This window comes from Amphiura filiformis, chromosome 5, assembly GCF_039555335.1.
Source record: "Amphiura filiformis chromosome 5, Afil_fr2py, whole genome shotgun sequence".
In the NCBI taxonomy this organism is placed as follows: domain Eukaryota; kingdom Metazoa; phylum Echinodermata; class Ophiuroidea; order Amphilepidida; family Amphiuridae; genus Amphiura; species Amphiura filiformis.
In genome coordinates, this window is record NC_092632.1 from 34,837,266 (window position 1) to 34,856,446 (window position 19,181).

The 19,181-nt window shown below is 36.7% G+C and overlaps 1 protein-coding gene across 1 annotated transcript; it reads left to right on the forward strand.

Moving 5' to 3' along the window:
• Nucleotides 1-603: 603 nt before the first annotated feature.
• Nucleotides 604-18,557, forward strand: LOC140153035 (activator of 90 kDa heat shock protein ATPase homolog 1-like). Its single transcript, XM_072175628.1, has 10 exons — nucleotides 604-872; nucleotides 6,057-6,136; nucleotides 6,523-6,633; nucleotides 7,967-8,052; nucleotides 10,010-10,130; nucleotides 11,227-11,300; nucleotides 12,009-12,185; nucleotides 12,936-13,037; nucleotides 13,991-14,042; nucleotides 15,043-18,557. The coding sequence occupies exons 1-10, from the start codon at nucleotides 793-795 to the stop codon at nucleotides 15,213-15,215; spliced, it is 1,056 nt and encodes a 351-aa protein (XP_072031729.1). The 5' UTR covers nucleotides 604-792; the 3' UTR covers nucleotides 15,216-18,557.
• Nucleotides 18,558-19,181: the final 624 nt, after the last annotated feature.

Here is a 19,181-nt window from a genome sequence, read left to right on the forward strand (position 1 = left end):
GTTTGTGAGTTATGCATGATTAGGGACCGTTCACAAACACTTGTTAGGGGGGCCTGATGCAAAAAAATTTCATCACAAAAAATTTTCAGGGCCCCCCTTTTGAGACCTTAACAATTTCAGGGCCCCCTTTTTGACATGAAAATTATGGGTCAACCCCATAGAAAAGCATATAAACTCAATTTTCGCAGGAGAATTTGTGGTCATTTTTTTCAGGGCCCCCTTTAATAGGAGGGTCAAAAAATTTAAGGGCCCCCCTTTTTGCATCAGGCCCCCCTAACAAGTGTTTGTGAACGGTCCCTTAGGTTTCCAGTGGTATAAAAATCTCAACTTTTTTCAAGTTGAGAAAACGGTGGGGGGATGATGAGGGTGTGGATCACGAAATGCCCTTTAAAATTACCACCAACTACATTTATTTTTATATGTCGACTAATAAAACGCCATGAGAATATATAGTATTTGATTCCTGATTCTTCAAGTCTGTTTCCATGCCCACAACGTAGGCCTACACGTACATCCAATCTCCTCTCTGGACCAGACGCATCCCTTTTTAAAGGGATTTTTATCAGCAGGTACGAAAAGTAATTAACCTTTGACATGGCCTTTAATTCCGACTTCCGTTTCCGGTTACCGGTACATGCTGTTTCGAGAAATTTCGGCCGGTGAAAACCGCTCGAAGATACACTTTATCCACAACTTTGATTTATTTAGAATTGTTAACGGAGTTAAAACCCAATTATACGCATATCTTTAAACAGACCGATTGCTATTTAGTATCCCGTTTTTCTGTAAAACATGGCGAAATGGGGCGAGGGTGATCCACGATGGATTGTTGAAGAAAGAGCCGATGCAACCAATGTAAACAACTGGCACTGGTAAGTTTACTTGCATGTTTTCATGTTTTGTTTAAACATGTGCCCTACTTTCTCTAGTGTCTGTGGTCAAAGTTAGACACTGACATGACAATGATCAAGTCGTAAACCATGATGAGAAGAGGAATGGATTCTCTCATAATAAAAGTAAATTTATATAAATTAAAATTAAAATTAAAATATTTAAATTTTGCTGTTCTGTCGATGTCTGTCCAGTCATTGCCAGTTCATACATACTCGCTATGTAGCAGTGTCCATGATTGGTCGAGAGCCAGGCATAAACATTTATTAATGCCCGGTAGCCAAGATGTGCGATTGCGGTAGTACAACAAGTCAGAATATTTTCTCAATTTGAATTTTATCCTTCTAGGTTAGGTACCCTGAGTAAAGATAGTCACTTGTGCTGAGCATGAAATTGGTCACTTATCGCTCACTGTTCAAAATGTGACATCTACACCAATTACAGTCCCCGAAACTGTCTACTTTTTAGCCGACCTCAATTCGAAACATTTAGTGATAGTTAAAAATGCGATCCCCAACCCTTTGGTTACCTTTGCCTTGGGCGAATTGTTCGAAATCTCCATGAGTCTCCGTGTCTGAAATTCCCGGTACAAACATCGAAAATGTCGCAATTCTCAGTTCTCGGTGATGATACTATATCCGCATCGCTGTTTTCATACATGAATATGCATATCTCTGACCCCTGTAAGGTCAAAAACGTGGCGTTGATTTCAACCAATCCGATCCACCGTTTAATAAGCAGCTTGTAGGTATCACAGGGAAACCTCAGTTAACACATTTGTTAGTCAGTCAAAATGGCCTAAACCGGCAATACAAATTTACATTGAAATTAATAATAAGCTTTTTAAGAAGGAAACCTTCATAAATATGTTGTCTATACTTCAATTGACCCAAATATATGATTTTTTTTGGTGATGAGAGACTCGCACATGGAATTTCAGAGAGATTTTGATAGCAGTTCCATTAAAAAAAAGGTGCTATCGTCATGAGACTAAGATCTAGAAACACCCCGTAATGCTGTTTTGGGGAATTTTGCTAGCAGAATCTTTTGATGAAAGTCAATCTTTGACAAGATGTAACTTTACTTTCTACGGAAAGTGCTATGACAAAAAGGTTTTCAGTGTTGGCTTTCTTTACTCAAGGGCTTTAATTTGATATATAAAATGATGCAGTTTGATGGCAAATTTGAATTCACCTGGGATACCTACAGCTTGATACTGACGTGAGTGACGTCATATCTGAGGTGACCAGGAGGCAGGAGCTACCATTTTGGTAAACTGAACTCGACTCGTGCGTTCTTTTGGTTCACATAAATCGAACAAAATTTTCAATAACGGGTAATAGTATGATTTCAATTTTTTTTTTATTAAGTTACTTGAAGTTTTGAGGAATGACAAAGTTGTTTTTGGAAACTTAGATGTTTGTTTCAACTGATGATGTAGGATCGCAAGGTGAGTGAATTCGTGAAGAGATTTGCTTGTTTGAGTGATAGTAGGATACGGGATGTAGGCTAGTCCTCTGTGTTTGACCGGCTCCGACGTCTCAATTCACAACGTCTCAATTCGTACCTGCTTACCAGACAGCAATACTGCGTATTGCTGTATGGAACCAGATATATAGGTTAGGCATGTTCACAAAATTTTCAAGTAGGATATTTCACATGGAAATTATTTTGTTTAAAAAGGTGATTATTTAACTTAAAAAATGAGGGGTCAACCATGTCTGTAGGTCAAAAACTAGCGAAGTTATGGGCAAATGTCTGTTTTTAAAAAACTGCACTTTTCTGCGACCATCATTGACAATGCCTTCCAATGACTTACTGTACAAAAAAAGCATGTAATGCATCATTTTTTACCACGATGATCCATTTTAAACAAAGGCGATTTTATTTTATGAAATCTAATTTTCACTGCATGCTGACTTCTGTATCAAGGATAAAGTACCAGCACTTTTTAGTCTTCGTTTTTTTGTTTCTGGTGTCGAAATTTCAAATTTTTGTATTTCCCTATGGGGATTACACAGTTAAGCCATTGACTGTGAGCTACTGTGGTCCAAAACTCCAAACTTTTTGGATTGAATGTCGCCCTCCATAATAATCAATGTGGACATGTCTATCTAGGTATGACTGCTTTTACCGTAAAATTTTCGTCAATTCCTGATGATTTTTGATGTTATGATACATGTATGTGCGCCACGTTTTTAGGCTCCGCGATTGCCGATTACATAGACGAGAGCAACTGATAATCAGCGAACCTGTGTGCAGTATCGCTCTGCTATTCAATTGCGTGGTGCATGGGTGACATATTTTCAATGTAAAATCAAAAATGCCTGTACGGTGATCCACCCAAAATAAAACAATCACTGTATAGATCCCTGTACTACGATTGCGGGGTAGGGAAAATGAAAGAAATTCTTGTTGTTAGGCCAAGTAAAAAAACTTGTTTCACATCACATACGGAATTGTTAATTGAATGTTAGCTAATGTTTATTGACTCTTGTAATAACCCATGTGTAGGCCTATAAACCTGTATAATATTGGTGTTCGTATATCCCTGACCCTGATAAAAGCTAGCAAGAGCAAGCTGTGTAATTATTTTGTTTACTTGTGATAAGATACAATTTTCTTTGTAGTTATAGCCACATTTGTTTCCTAGTAGGTGACTTAATAAAATTCCTTTAAAAAGGAATGGGTGCCCAATGTGAGCTTGGTCGTGATGTGGTAAATTTCATGGTATTTAGATTTGGTATTATTATCTCTTGCAAACCCGGTGACACCTCATTATAGAAATCAGACCTGTCGATAGGTTGTAAGAGGGATACCCTTTTCCAGGCACTAATTGGGCATACATGTATAAAAGAAAGTTTTGCTACTTTGCAACATAATAAAAACCTAAATGCAAAAGCGAGATCCTGTAGGTGGCTCCCGAGGTGGCTTAAAAAACTAAATGCAAAATGAGGTTTTAAAAAAATAATGTTTTCCAGAGTCAAGACACAGGTATCATTATTATTATTAAGCCTCATATCACTTATTTATTGTCGAATAAGTGCAGAGTAGGTTAGATATGAATATTGAATGTTAGACCAAAGTAGCTCAAAGTACATGTACTATACACCTGATCCGTGAACTTGTCTTTTATGGCCTTCAAAAAGGAAGTGGGCGAATACATGAAACATGTTTTGTTTTGTTTTACTTGGCCTTACTTGTTATTTTTTGTTATTTTGATGAAATAAGAAATGTTCTGGTAATGCATGAACAGGGTTCATTTGTATATTTTCATGACTAAATCATTGTTTATGCCCTTGGGTCGCAATCGTCCCCGCAGTTAATCAACCGTTTAGTCATGAAAATATATGAATGAGTCCCTAATTACAGTTGGACATCCGGGCTTGCTTGCTTTTGCTCCAGTAATTCTTACTCCCTGGATCTGGAGTGCTTTTGGATTAATTTAGTGTAAGAGATTTCAGTTCATAGGCATTGCAATCGTGGAAATCATATGTTAAGGGGGTACTACACCCCTCAATAAATTTGTGCCTAATTTTGCATTTTCTCAAAAACTAATAACACACTGGTAACAAAAGTTATGTATATTTTTGGGGCAAGGAATCCAATTACTACACTGGAATTTCAGTGACCCAAGCCAAGCGGTTCGTTATTTATGGTGAGAAATAAGGTACCGCTAGGATGTACCTCATTTCCTATCATATATACCGAACTGCTTGTCTTGAGTCACTGAAATTTCAGTGTTGTAATTGGACTCCTTGCCCCAATAATATACATAACTTTTGTTACCAGTGTGTTATTATTTTTTGAGAAAAATGCCAAAATAGTCACAAATTTACCACAGGGGTGTAGTACCCCCTTAAAGTTGCTGTAATTGGTTTTAGAGTAATATACCTATCGACTATCGAGCTGATTGATTTAAGGTATGGAGCCATTTCATCAACATCTCCCATATTTAGTCGAAAGGGTCATTTAACTTTTCACAGGGATCAAGTTCTAGTTACCGTACTCAAACTTGCTCAAGACTCACACCATCGTCATCCTCTGGCCATATAGGATTCAGAAAAAATATACTTATATACCTATATATGATGTTAAGTTGTGGATTATGGGCAAAAATGTAACCAAGGATTCTCGAGTAATAATATACTATTATAGGATAAGCCACACGTTTGCACAAATGAAGTCAGTCACAAACTTAATGCGCCATACATGTGGTGGTATGTCTTGTGTAAGATATTGACCTGTGGAAGAGCTGATGCATATTTTTTTTGTAAAAAAAAAAAAAAAATCTTAATGACGAACATTTGGCCGTTTCTTTCCATTTCCAAAACCCAGTAGCTGAGGTGTTAGCTCAATATGCTAGGAATATATTATAACCGATGAGTTTTTTTTACTAGTCGGCAGCAAATAGTCAAGACTATGACTATAGTCGGGACTATCTGTGATATAAAATTGGATCGGTTGAGCCCATATTTATTGGTTGCGCTATGAGTTTTAAAATATTGGCCGAGACGTTGTCGAGTCCAATATTTTACAACTCATAGCGAGACCAATAAATATTAGCGTAAAGCATCAATTTTATCATTATTATGTTTTGGATCCATATTATCACAACTTGGATCCATCAAAACATAATAATGGTCAAAATTGGACCGAAAATTCAGGTGAAATATTGAAATAAAAAAATTTGTGATTTCATGTTTATTATGAATGAGGTTAATGGCTGATATGATATATAGGCCTACGATTTTGTTGAAGTGCAAACGACAAAAATCAGTGCACTTGTGAAACAAAGCACTCTTTCTTTTGGGTTGTGCACTGCTCTGATGAAATAATTGATTTGCACTATCATATTCAGTCATTAACCTAGAATCAAGGCATCATCACATAACCGACATATTGCTTGGAGAACCACAAACTGACTTTCAGACCCAAAGACTTGACTCACTCAACTTGAAACTCATGCCCCCATGACTCTAATTGAGACACAGGCCCTAGATGACTCGACTTGCCTAAAAGTCTGGTATCTAAATACATGTACATACAGGACTGATTTTGTTCAGTGAGGCAGTTCCTGTCTATGTTTATGGTAACCCGACTGCAACTAATGCTGCTGCGGCTACTATTAACTATTCTGTAATTTTATGTTCTGTAATTTTTAGGACTGAAAGAGATGCATCAACTTGGTCCAAGGACAGGTTAAAAGAGCTTTTCATGCAAGTGAAAGTGGAAGATGATATAGGTAGGTTATATGTCTTGTTGTAGTTTACCTAATTTATAGCATCCCAGGCACTTAACTAGGGGGCACTTATTAATGTCCACCAACTCTACTCTAAGGTCACATGATGGTAAGATTATAATAACATTTAATTAAAAACACTTTTACAACTCAGAAATGGACAAGATTGTAACCACTTGTTGTTATTTTATTTGGTCAAATCCAAATCCACACAAAAGTATTTTCTTGCTCTCTTAGTGTAATATGTATGGTTCCAGAGCCTCTTTACGGAAGCTCCCTTTCAATATCTGTGCACTATTTGAATTGTTGTTGTTGTTGTTGTTGTTGTTGTTGTTGTTGTTGTTGTTGTTGTTGTTGTTGTTGTAAATTCTGTATCATTTGATTTCAAGGTGAATGTGAAGTTACAGAGGTGAGCACTCTAACAGGTGAAGCCACAGCCAATAACCGCAAAGGAAAGCTGATCTTCTTTTATGAATGGGATGTCAAATTAGAATGGAAAGGTAAGTAATAAGATCCTTTCATTTGATTGGTTGAATTCATGTTACAGAATGTGTGAGAATAATATGATAGTTTGATTATTCTGACCCCGGTTCCACAACATTGGTCAAACTGAAACGGTTGATTACATTTTCCATTCAATGGTTAGTCTCTATTTTATCCCAGCGTACTCAATGCATTGGGTTCACCTTAGTGTGGAGATGAGACTATGCAGTACTATGCACTGCTTATAAATGTGTGTGATGACCACCTGGACTCGCCAATTACAGCTACATGTATATTTGTGCTGCTTCTACAATGAACAGATTTGTGATATTTTCAATTAATTTTGTTGACCTGGTGAATTATTAAATTAAGTGGAAGAAGAACAATTTATGGTTGAATATATTAAACAAATATTGAATGTTTTTATTTGTACACCGGAAAGAATATTATTAATTATAGTGGGAATTCCAATTGAATGAGCGCAGCTTTCAATAGCGTGGCAATTTTTTGCGTACACTGCGCGATATGCACGCCAGCGTGTGCGACTGTGCGTGAGTAACGCGAAGTGAATCAACCATGCCAGCGCACTCGTGATTGGATAGCATTGTATCCAAGGTCGATGCGTTCGCGTTGTTGTTTGAAATACGCAATATACGATCGCGGTTGGATCGAGTGCAGCTGTTAAAAGCTGCGTTCATTCAATTGGAATTCTTACTATAGTTGCCTATAGGGTCTATGTTCCGTCAGACTTGGCAAAGCCTTGTAACATGGAACAGCCCATATTTCACCTAGACATGAAAATATTCTTTCCATCATACCTTTTATTAACGTATACCGTACGTATAATGGCTCTTTGTATATTTGCTAATTTTCATTAGGAGCAGGTGATATGGGAGGCGCTGGTCGCTGCACATGTGCTAAGTTCACAGCAGCATCCATCCCCTGGCCTAATTCAGGCCCAGCGTTGCAGCGCCGCTTCTGCTTCAGCACCTTGTCATTTACCCTTTCCTCACCTAATCTCACAAAGTCTTACACCCAAGATGCAAACCCTGGGACAAGGTGGGAGTAGGTAACACACAAAGCTACCCTGCTCAAACCATGTTTGTGAGATTAGTTAGGGTTATTTCACCAATATGGTGGTTTAGTTGAAGATGACCCATGTGTTGCTGACCCATGTCCTGACCCATGTTATCCACCACCCATGTCTCAGGCGGAGACACCCATGTTATACATGTAGTTATCAGGTCCATTATGATTAGCGGTTGACTTTTTGGAAATAATGGATGCAAGTTTTGCTCAATATGTGACAAGTTTCATGAAGTACCTGTGACTGTGTCTTTGATCATACAGGAATAATGAAAGATGGCAGCAGTGATGTGAAAGGCAAAGTTCATATACCCAACCTTAGTGATGAGAATGGAGCTGATGATATTGATGTAAGTAGTAATAAATAATTATCAATATATTGATAGTTCATACTGTTATTGTGTGCTTTGAGAAGTAACCCTCCCCCCTTGTACCTCAAAGCACCCACACAAATAAATTTCAAATCATTTTCAGTTAAATATAATTTCCATTGTTTGGTCAGATTTTTGTATTACTGTGTTTCTACATTACATGAAGGCTTGCCACCAAACAATAATGATTCAAAATTTTGAGTAAAATTGCTCCAGCAGTTTGGATGTTAAAATTTAAAAGCAAAAACTTTCAGACAGGCGCATCAAACAGTATGGGTGGTATACCACTATGTGGGGATGAGGCTACTTCATTTTTGTTTGTACCGTCTAAAAGAAATATCTCTGTGATAAAAAAATACTGGTGTCATGAGAACCTTTAAGGGGGTACTACACCTCTGGCCAATTTTGTGCTTATTTTTGCATTTTTCATAAACATTTTAGCAAATTGGTGACAATTCAGCAACTCAAGGCAAGTAGTTATTGATTTATTGGTCAAATATTGGTTTTCCCTAATTTTTGACTGTAACTCCACAACAGTTGTCTGTGTTGACATAAAATTTCCAGTGCAGTAGTTGTAGTCCTTGCCCCTATAATATACATATCTTACCTGTCACCAATGCGCTATGATTTTTGAGAAAAATGCAAAATAGGCACAAAATTGGGCAGGGGTGTAGTACCCCCTTAAAGGTCCGTAACCCGATCGACAGCATCATCCCCGATTTTTTTCATTGTTGATGAGGTTTTGGTATCACATAATAGATACTATTTTTCTCATTACTATCCTGAAATTTGACGCTCCAAGTCGATGTATTTCGGAGAAATCATGAATCACAGCGGTTTTTACAGGTATACCAGTTTGTAAACAATGGTAAATACTTTGGAATTCTGGGAGGAATTATGAACGAAATATCAGTCACACGCAAGGCGGTGCGCCGTATATAGTTATGAAAGCGGCTACGGTAAGCGTGGTGTGCTAAGTAGCTCAATTGACTCGCGCGTTTGTTTTTTACCCGGGGGGTACCCGGTTCAAAACCCGGTCTCGGAAGGGTTTTTTTCCTCTCCATTTTACCCAAACTTTTTTATATTCATTTGAAATGTACATATTGCAAGGGAAATATATTTTGTTTCCTTTTTTCTGAAACGGTACGAAAAAAAACCATTTTCCGTTCAATACGGGCCGGGCATTGTACAGCATGTCAGCATTCGTCATTGCCTGCCCAGAATGCAATTCACGTATACCAAGGTATTGGATTGCAAATTTGGCTATTTATTCACATTTACGCTGAAAATGCTCTCGTTTTTTCACAAAGCAGCATAAAGGAGGCGATATTTGATATTATTATGTAATTTTAAAGACAATCCATATCCAAAACCAATAGGGTTACCCCCCTTTAAATGTGCTGTCAATTGTATTAAAATTGGGCTATTCCAGTAGAAATTCATACACCCTAGACATGACCCTAATCTTCCATCTGAATGAGTGAGTGACTCCATTTGAAATCTACACTACTTGAAGTACTTGTGTGGAAGATTAAGGTCATGTCTTCCATAGGTGTATGGATTTCAAATGAAATAACCAATTCAAATTGAGATTCTGGTAAAGTTGATGTTGCTGAAAGCGATACGATACAAATCAATTGAAGTCTTCATTTGGCTGCATCTCAAATCTAGAATACACTATTCTTAGTGTCAACTGACCCATTTGGCTTGGATCATGATGATACATGTTGTGTGATTTAGCTCAATACTCAAATTGCAACATGTAATTGAATAGATTCAATAAGGTTTCTTCTGGGTAATGGTATCATCCATGGTCATGTGATGCTCCTTCCAGTGCAGAATGATATTGTTTATTGCCAATTAATAGAATTGAGATGTGTAAAATATTTCTAATAACATTTTGAAATATTTTTTCTGTTTTTCATGTAATTTACAGATTAATGTTACTATGAAAAAAGAGACAAAGGAAACGAGATTACTTAAAGATTTAATGCGTTCCAAGGGGGCAGCACTTATTAGAGACCAATTACAACAGTACATAGATGGATTAAAGAAAGGTAAGAAATTGCAACTAAAGAGCCAGATAAAAAAAGACTAGAGTAAAAGACTGTGTTTGGATGCATGGTGGTGACAGAAAATAAGTATCTGAAGACATATTGTGGTCAACTATTTTACTAGTATAAAGGCCATACTGAAGGGATGCTGCAGCCAAACAAAATTGTTTCGCTTGCCCAAGATCGCATTAGTCGCAGCCGACTGATGATGATGAAAGGCCATTTTGTGGTGGGTATATGTCATTGAAACTACACAAACTAGATACACATTCCATTTGGGGTGCACAACGAAATGGCTCTTTAAAGTTGTCTTGACTTCTTCACATTAGCAGGGTGTAAACCACTCCCTACAGTTTGTCCACTTTGAAGTACAAAGTGACAACGCCCGCGTATACAGCGCGTAAACAGTGCGCAGTGCTGCATCTCTGCTGAGGTATGTGTGCCTTTAAAGTTGGCACAATGTGTGCGTCCACGTCGGTACTTTGTACTTCAGTGTAGACTGACTGTGCAAATTATAATTGATAGTCACTGAGAACAAAACTGCTGTGACTAGCCAAGATGTGAATTGAAGACCTTCTCTTTGCTACAATGTAATTTGATCAAGGATTCTGGAATACTATATTTTTTTGTCTCGCCGAAGGTTAGAGACTATCATAGCAGCACTATGGGTCCATTTCATGTATTGGTTGTATCAAAAGTCAAATACAGAGGTCAAAAATCATTTGAGGTCAACTTGTAAGTAGACTGATAATGAAAATTCTGGTATCATATGAACAATTCCAAACCAATTGCAACCATTATTATGTTTTATTGGATTCAAAAATTAATAATGATAAAATTGGATGCTTTACACCCAATATTTACTGGTCTCCCTATTAGTTTTAAAATATTGTATGTCTCGTCCAATATTTCAAAACTCATAGCTCGACCAATAAATATGGGCTCAAGCTATCCAATTTTATATCAAACTTGGTCATAGCTGAACTATGTTTGGTGTTTACTACCCATATCTTCAGACAACCTATTTGGGACAGCTGTCCATATTTGAATGTATGCACAAAGAGTTATGAAAGTAACAAAACCTTCATTTTCTCTACAGAGTTTTCACAAGGCATGATTTTACCACCGAAGGATAAAACCGATTCACCAGTGACACCTGTTAACAAAGTAAAGGTAGGTGTGCAAGATTATGTTTACAATCGAATAACTGAGTGGAAGAAGGGCCCAACTCCAATTTTTTACAAAAATGAGTTAGACCCAGCATTTTATTGCCAGTTTTTTCTTCCTTGTGTGTGAATGATGAGACAAAATCCACTCTCTAAATAGTCTTCCATGTACGCTTAATCGTGGGTTTCGTGGAAGAAATATTGGGTTAAAGAGGAATTTTGTTCATCCACGAAATCTGCTTTTCACTGCAATAAACTTTCTTGCTAACATATAACATGCTTCTACTTGTGCAATTAATGGATATTTACCAAATTTCTGTAGCTATTTATAACACCTCTGTGAATACGGAACTGACATTTGTAGTATATTAGTGGAAGAAGGGCCCAACTCCAGCTTGTATTAAGACCTGCACCGTTGTCATGGAAACAACTTATATATTATTTCACATGTATTTTATACTGTATGTTCATGTATTAAAGGTCCCCCTGAAGATGAAAATGTTCTGTCTATAAAACTTTTCCAAATATTAAGTTTTTTCTTGATATCTCAAAAACAGTTTTGATGGAGTTGGGCCTTTCTTCCACTCAGGTATTCAATTATTTTGCATGTTTTTCTGGTGAGGATGTATGCACAAGATTGAATTCCATTAACCACTCAGGGCATTTTTAACTTGATTTCTTTGACAAAATGTGCAAATTCTTGTTTCCCATCTAGAGTCCTCCAGACAACAAAGATGTTAAACCTGTACCAAGTGCACAAAAGGACCTGACTGCTGCACAGAATATGAAGAATCTGAGTCTTGGAGTGAAGCTTGAAACACAGAAGTTGGTGATTAAGGAGGAATTCAAGTGTTCAGTAGATGATCTATTTGAAACATTTACAGATCCACAGGTAGGTTTGGGATCCCGAAGAGGGGCCATACGAGTAGGTGGTGCTTGAACTGCTGATCTTGGTGGTTGTTTGCTTAGTCTTTTCTTGTAGTACTGTTGTAATGCCTCATTAAGTTGATCCATGCTTGATCTTCATATACTTCATGTGCTTTGTCACACACCACAGACAGATGATGGGAGATATTTCAATCACCACAAATTGCCAATTTTGTTGGTGTCTTCGTGCCAAGGAGAATTCACAGTATTGAAGTCACTACACAAATTGATCTGAGGACAGTGACGTCATACTTTGAACATAAGTCTTGATATCAATATGCTTCATTTCACATAGCCTATGATGGCAGCAGCTCCAAATTTCTGTTAATTTGCTAAATTGCTGTTAATTATTCATGAGGTCGGCCATGTTGTCAAGTGATGTCATTTTAACTAAGTCTTCATAGCAATATGCTGAATTTTATGAAGGCCGGTATGTAGCCTGTGTGGCAGCAGCAAGTTCCTGCTTCAAATGCTCTGCTAGCCCTGTGTTATTTACTCAAAGTATGTATTTTGCTGTCCACACACTGTTGTATTACACTGGTATAGGAGTTACCAGGGCCTTGTTTTGGTGTTATGAAGTACACATGACCCCTGCATTTACTATTCATTCCAGATATTAACTTTTTTTCTGTGATTATTTGACCTTGTTTCCCCTTTATTGTTTTATAGTGTATGTACATGTTTTGAATAATTGTTTTCTTTTTTTCTCTTCCAGAGAGTACGAGCATTTACAAGATCCGATGCTCAAATGGAAGTAGAAATTGGTGGTAAATTCACATTATTTAATGGCAATGTCAGTGGAGAGTTTGTGTCATTGGTAAGTCAGAAAGTTTTTCTGTAGAGCTGTATCTAGAGAATGAAAGACAGGGTTAGAAGTTTGAGGATTGTGATGTATCTTGTTAGCTAATCAAGGGCTCTACTACAAGAGACATGAAACTCAAAATTAAACTTCGTTCAACAAAATAATAGAGCTCTCATATAATGCGCAGGTTGTAAGGAATTTAAGGAGTAAGTAGTTCAGTTGGTCAAATTAGCTCTTTAAATTTCCAAAATATGCTAAGGATTATATTTTTGATCCTCTGTTGAACTTAATGACCAGAATTACCAGACCTATCTTTTTTTTGTTTTTTTGTTTGTTTATTTAGAACTAAACGTTGATGAGTGTCTGACTCTCATTAATAGAGATTTGAGTCCCTGCACAGGCAGATATATAATTTTTTTTTAAATGTTTGCTGTGTGTTTGGCTGTGCATGTACTATGTTATGAGGGTAGTAAATGTTTTAGTCCAGAGGGGTGATTTGCATAACAATGTCATAAGTAACATTGTAAATGCAAATCTAACATATCTAACAGAGTGTATCACCCTCCGTGTACTGTGTAGCTGCATTACTATTGTGTGGAACTGTACTATACCGCGACCAAAGCCACTCGACAAATGCAAATCCATCATAATCTAGAGCTAGTGAGGTGTCGCAGACTTACCTGGATTTAAGAAAAAGCATCTGCTACCTCCTGCTAGTGCAACTAATCACCTCCTAGGTGATATGGTGATATGGTCATAGCCTTATGGTGTGCACACAATGGCAAATCAGCAGCTCAGTACAGGGAGTTGATGCCACCTGTTTAAGATATCTTAGCCCCAGAACTACAAATGGCAGCTCTTGGTTCATGTGTGTTGTGTAGCTGGCCCTGAAGTGGATGCAGTTTGTAATTTATGCAAAAAATCTTACGATAAAATAAATCTAAATCTTCTTCTCACATTTCATACAGGATCGGGGCAAGCAAATCATTCAGAGATGGAGATATAAATCTTGGCCTGATGGTGAGTTGTCTTTGAGCGTAAGAATCTGTAATGCAATCAAGTGGAAATGAGGACAAAGTTTATGAAAAGTCAACTTATGTAAGGGCTCATATTGAAATTCCCTTACACAGGAAGGTATGCGCCATCCTGCAGCTTTCCTGTGCTAGCCTTCTTTTGTTAAAATCCTGGGCAGGGTGTATCATTGATGCATATAATCCATCCGTTTTATGACCGAGCTTTCCTGAGGCGCGCGCTTAGCGAGGGGAATCCTGCCTTCTTTCTGTGTGAAAACGTGGTAGGGTATTTCAATATGAGCCCTAAACACCATCCAAATGTGATATTAGAAAGTCAAGTTATATTTGAACACATTGGATTTGAAGTCATTTAAAAAATCATTGAGTCCAGTTGAAAAAAATTAGTGTGGATGATTGACAACATTTGCAAATGTTATCACATAATTTAAGTAAGGGGAAGGAGAAAATTCACCATATTGGAATGTAATGAGAGGCTGCTGATTGGCTCATCATGTGATCTGCCGATAAGTGGCAACAGTATTAAGCCTCATGTACTTGGCAAATTTACTACTTGTAAATTTTCTAAAGATTGTTAAAGGTGTCAACTATAAGCACTTGTTTAAGAATGTACTACTTTTGTTAAACTATCATTGTTGTGAGCATGTGTTTTGTGATTGTAGGAAAATTTATTATCAAAATTATTACCTTACTAATTTTTCTACCCATAATCCTTAACTTTAACCTTAATAATAAGGTTTGAAGTAATCATAATGGACTTCCAATGGTACGAGCACAAAGACAGGATAGCATGGTAAAGACGAAAATCATTTTATGAAGGCAGGGCTTTATAATTGATGTTAAATTTATGTTGAGCAAGATTACTACACCCCTACATATAGGTAAACACTAGCTTGTATGAGCAAATACAAATAATTTTTACAGCAAAATTGCACATTGTTAATTGTATATCAATGTTTTGATAACTGTTTTTTGTTTAACCCCAACAGCACATTTTTCCACGGTGACAATGGACTTCACACAGAAACCAGATTGTACAGAATTGAAACTCACACAAACGGGTGTTCCGAAATCAGATTATGAGAGAACGAAAGAAGGATGGAAGAACTACTACTGGAGAGGTATCAATATGACCTTCGGATTTGGAGCGAGACTTTTCTGATGTCGGTAGGGTTTGCATTGACATGATGCAACACCCTGAATGATAAACTATGACTATTTATTGAATTGACTTTTATTATGCTTGTTAATTATTGGTGATCACAAAGGCTGGCATTCTCTGACTGACTTCCATCCTGTGCTAAACTGTGGGTTTATCCAAGTATGTAGGACAACTTTATTTTACTCATAAATTTTGATTTATAGAAGATGGAAAAGTGAAAGGTTTTAGCATTGTTGTAAAAACTAACAAGAGAATACACATGAATTATGAAAATAATACACATGAATTCAGGGCCCATCAATTTTCATGGTGCGATGAAATCCTGCAATCCTGTGCAATTTGATTTTTTGTTGGGAGATATAAACAAAACATGCATGTTAGAATGAGAAATTTATGATAAAAAATAGTGAGGTACTTGTTAATTTTGTGTTGAGATCATAGGTTAAAATATTAAACTAGTTATATAACACAAACACATCCCTGAGAGAACCTAGCTGTTTGTTCTTACTTGGAATGACATACCATGTTAGTCCAGGATTGAAAGAAGACATAGTTTGTGAATATCAGCTGTTAAAGCTACTCGCAATGAATCCAGGACTGGTAGATATCATCATGAAAGTTGATTTTTTTAAATACTTCTGTGGTCTGGGTTGTGCATCTAGCATACCATGCATAAACACAGAAGTGATAAATAATCACACAGATTGGCTGATCAACGGTTTTGACAACAAGACGGTTGACCCATTGGTCTTCGGCGTGTAGAAGGGGAGGAGACACTGCCTCTACACAATCGCCAATCACCAGCGTATACTCGGACCACGGATGTACTAAGAATTTTACTTTAGATGTTTATACCATGATACTGTATAAATACTTTGATATTGAATAAAATGTTGGACATGAGGTTTGCAATTTATTCATCTCAATGCATTAAACCTTCTTTAGGGTGTGATTAATGCTGTGTAAGGCAGAGGAGCAGAACTTTGGGCAATATTCTCATATAGATTGGTAAATTACTGCTTGCATTTATGGAAAAAACACACTATATTTCGCTGTCACCGTGTCCGCCGACCTATACGAGGAGATGGCTGAACTATGGAAACTTGTACCATTGCAGAATATGGCCTGAAGCTACTTTGTTATGTTACGGTCATAGATGCATACTGCGGTCATAGATGCATACTGCCCTCTATCAGGCTAGTGGTATCTGGATTAGTTGATTCCATAGAAGAACACTACTGGCTGCATTGTTCTGTATGGTGGTGTTTGTTTCCCATTATACCGGCTGGATTCAAAATTCTTCTTTTGATTACAAGAGTTACTGGAGCAAATTCTGCAAAGAGAAGCCTTGGTGTATACTGCAAGATATTTTTATGAATTTATCAAATTTTCTTTGTTTGCCTCTTGCATCTACATGTAGATACCACTAGCCTTACAGAGGGCAGTATGCATATATGGCCGTATATTTGCATTGATTTTGTGAAGCTAATGGTAAATTCACAAATGTGTATGCATACAAACATACTTTAATAGCAATAGTATATTCACATGAAGTAAGAGGTGCACCATTAGATTTCTGGGGGGTGGAAGTTTGGGTCAGGCTGATTTTTTGTTTGTTTGCTTCCAAAGGCAGTGTTTTTTTCTTGGTGAAGTTTTTTCCAACCTCACAAGTACAGATTTGTTTTCTTATTTTAGTATCATGTTTTGCTTCTCAATTTTTTTCCCAAGCTCAAGGGGGAATTTGTTTTTGTTTGCTTTGCAAGTGGGCAAAGTTCTTTTTTCTTCAAAAAACTTCATGCCTCCCTGGAAATCAAATGGAGCATCCCTAAATATTAAGATTCCTTTGATGCCAACAAATTTGCTCTCACTGTCAACATTTGTCAACTAGGAAGGTTTCATACTGTTGCAGACTGTTGGCAGATAGCGTGAGCATGCCTAAAAGACATGTATCATGTAGAAAGATAATAATTGATATGTTGTCTGATATCAGCCTTGGGCATAATGTGAGTAGCCCTGTATGTTTTGTATGTAAATGTGCAGTAATATTTTGTTTGGATATGAGTTTTTAATTCATTGCAATTATTGTAAATTTGAGTTTTACCAAATGTCATAAATAAGGTTCACTCATGAAATGTGTAAATTTTAATGATTGTTCATTTTTATTGGGTCCAAGATAAGATGTGAATTCATCGGGTGCATCACATACAGATATATCTCAAAAGGCTGCTTTGTGTGACTTTTTATGGAAGCCATAATTTGATATTTTAAAATGAGTACGGTAAATTTGTTTGAAACTTGATTTTTTAGCATATTTGTAATATTTACATATGTCACAACTTACACATAATTGGATGGGTTTTTAAGACAACAGAGCGAGTTTAAATTAAAATCGTATTATGACTTTAAATCCCCCATAACACCATTTTTGGTGGTTAACAGGTTAAGATAGTGAGTTTTCTTTCATCAATCATTTTACCTCATTTGTTTGGCTTAAAATGACCAGAAAACATTACTGATAGTTGTTAGTAATGATATTTGATAACATTTGATAAAGAATAACTTTATTTAATGTCTTTAATGTGTTAAGCAGCGTTAATTGTAGTAGAGTTTAAACACAACTAAATTTGTTCACTTACGTGAGCTTTTGACACAACGACGCTGTGTCTTTATCAAACTTATGGTGACTGGTTTATTGATCTGGGATGTCACATGAGCTGGCGATGTCATGTGACAGAACAGGATCATAGCGTTAATTGTGTTGAGATGCACTGTAAACTTAACTTGATATTAATTTTGCGGTATTATCACAATATTACAATTCCATGTCCATTCATACATTATGAAATACTATAATGATAATAAAAATCACAAAAGGCAACCTTTTGAGATGGATCAGTATGTGATGCACCCGACAAATTGTACAAATATGACTTGGAGGTAGCTGCTGAGTATGGACTACATGTTGTCGTACAAACCATATTGATGTCTTCAAAGTGCTGCATATTTGGCAGTAAATTATTTTTGCATACAAAAAATGTTTTTTCTTCAATTTTGCAAGGTAGCATTTTTGCAAAATCTATTAAAGATTTCATGCTATATGTGACCATCCATCCCAAATGAACTGTAATGTTGGCATTTTAACTTGATGAGATATTGGCTAGGCAAATTCTCAAAATGAGCTTTATATTACATGTCCATATTACTTGTTTGCAAGATAGTAAAAATCAGTAAATTGATTGTGAAATTATTTGTTTCAATGAACCATATCTCAAAACTAACTCTGCCGACATTACAGCCCATTTTTGGTGGATGTTTACATATTAGTGTGACTGTTTTACAGAATTTTTTTCTAATTTATGTCTTTATATTTGTGTTTTATCGTAATGATTAGTCAACCACAAACCAGCTCCCACAATACCAGTTGGGTCTAATTCCTCCAAAATTATTTTCAGCACAAGCAAATGAGACTGTCATTGAATTACAAAATAGAGGTTTTGTTATAGTCGCAATGTCCATATTACATACGGAGTAATGCTGAATCACATCTATTTCTTAAACGGTTACATTATGGCACAAAGAAGGAAACAGTACTCTGACATTATAAATAGAAATAATGAAAAAATGGGAGCACGTGTGGCCGAGTGGATAAGGCGCCCGACTCATAATACATAGGTTGTGAGTTCGAGCCCCGCTCGTGCCAACGTGTTGTGTCCTTGGGCAAGGCACTTTATCCTCATTGCCTACTTGGGAATGGGTTTGGTTGGATTGGATGTTTGTATAGTTGTTTGTTTCAATGTTGCAATATTGGCGCTGATTAAGCTGCTGCCTGCAAATTGCATTGTGTCTGTTTAGGTGTCTTTAATGTACAATTCTAGCAATTTGACCTGCGGGTCACGATTAGAGTTTGAAATAAAAACCTTCCTTTTTTTTTTATTTTTATGGAGAAATGAGCAAGTAAAGTTTCTG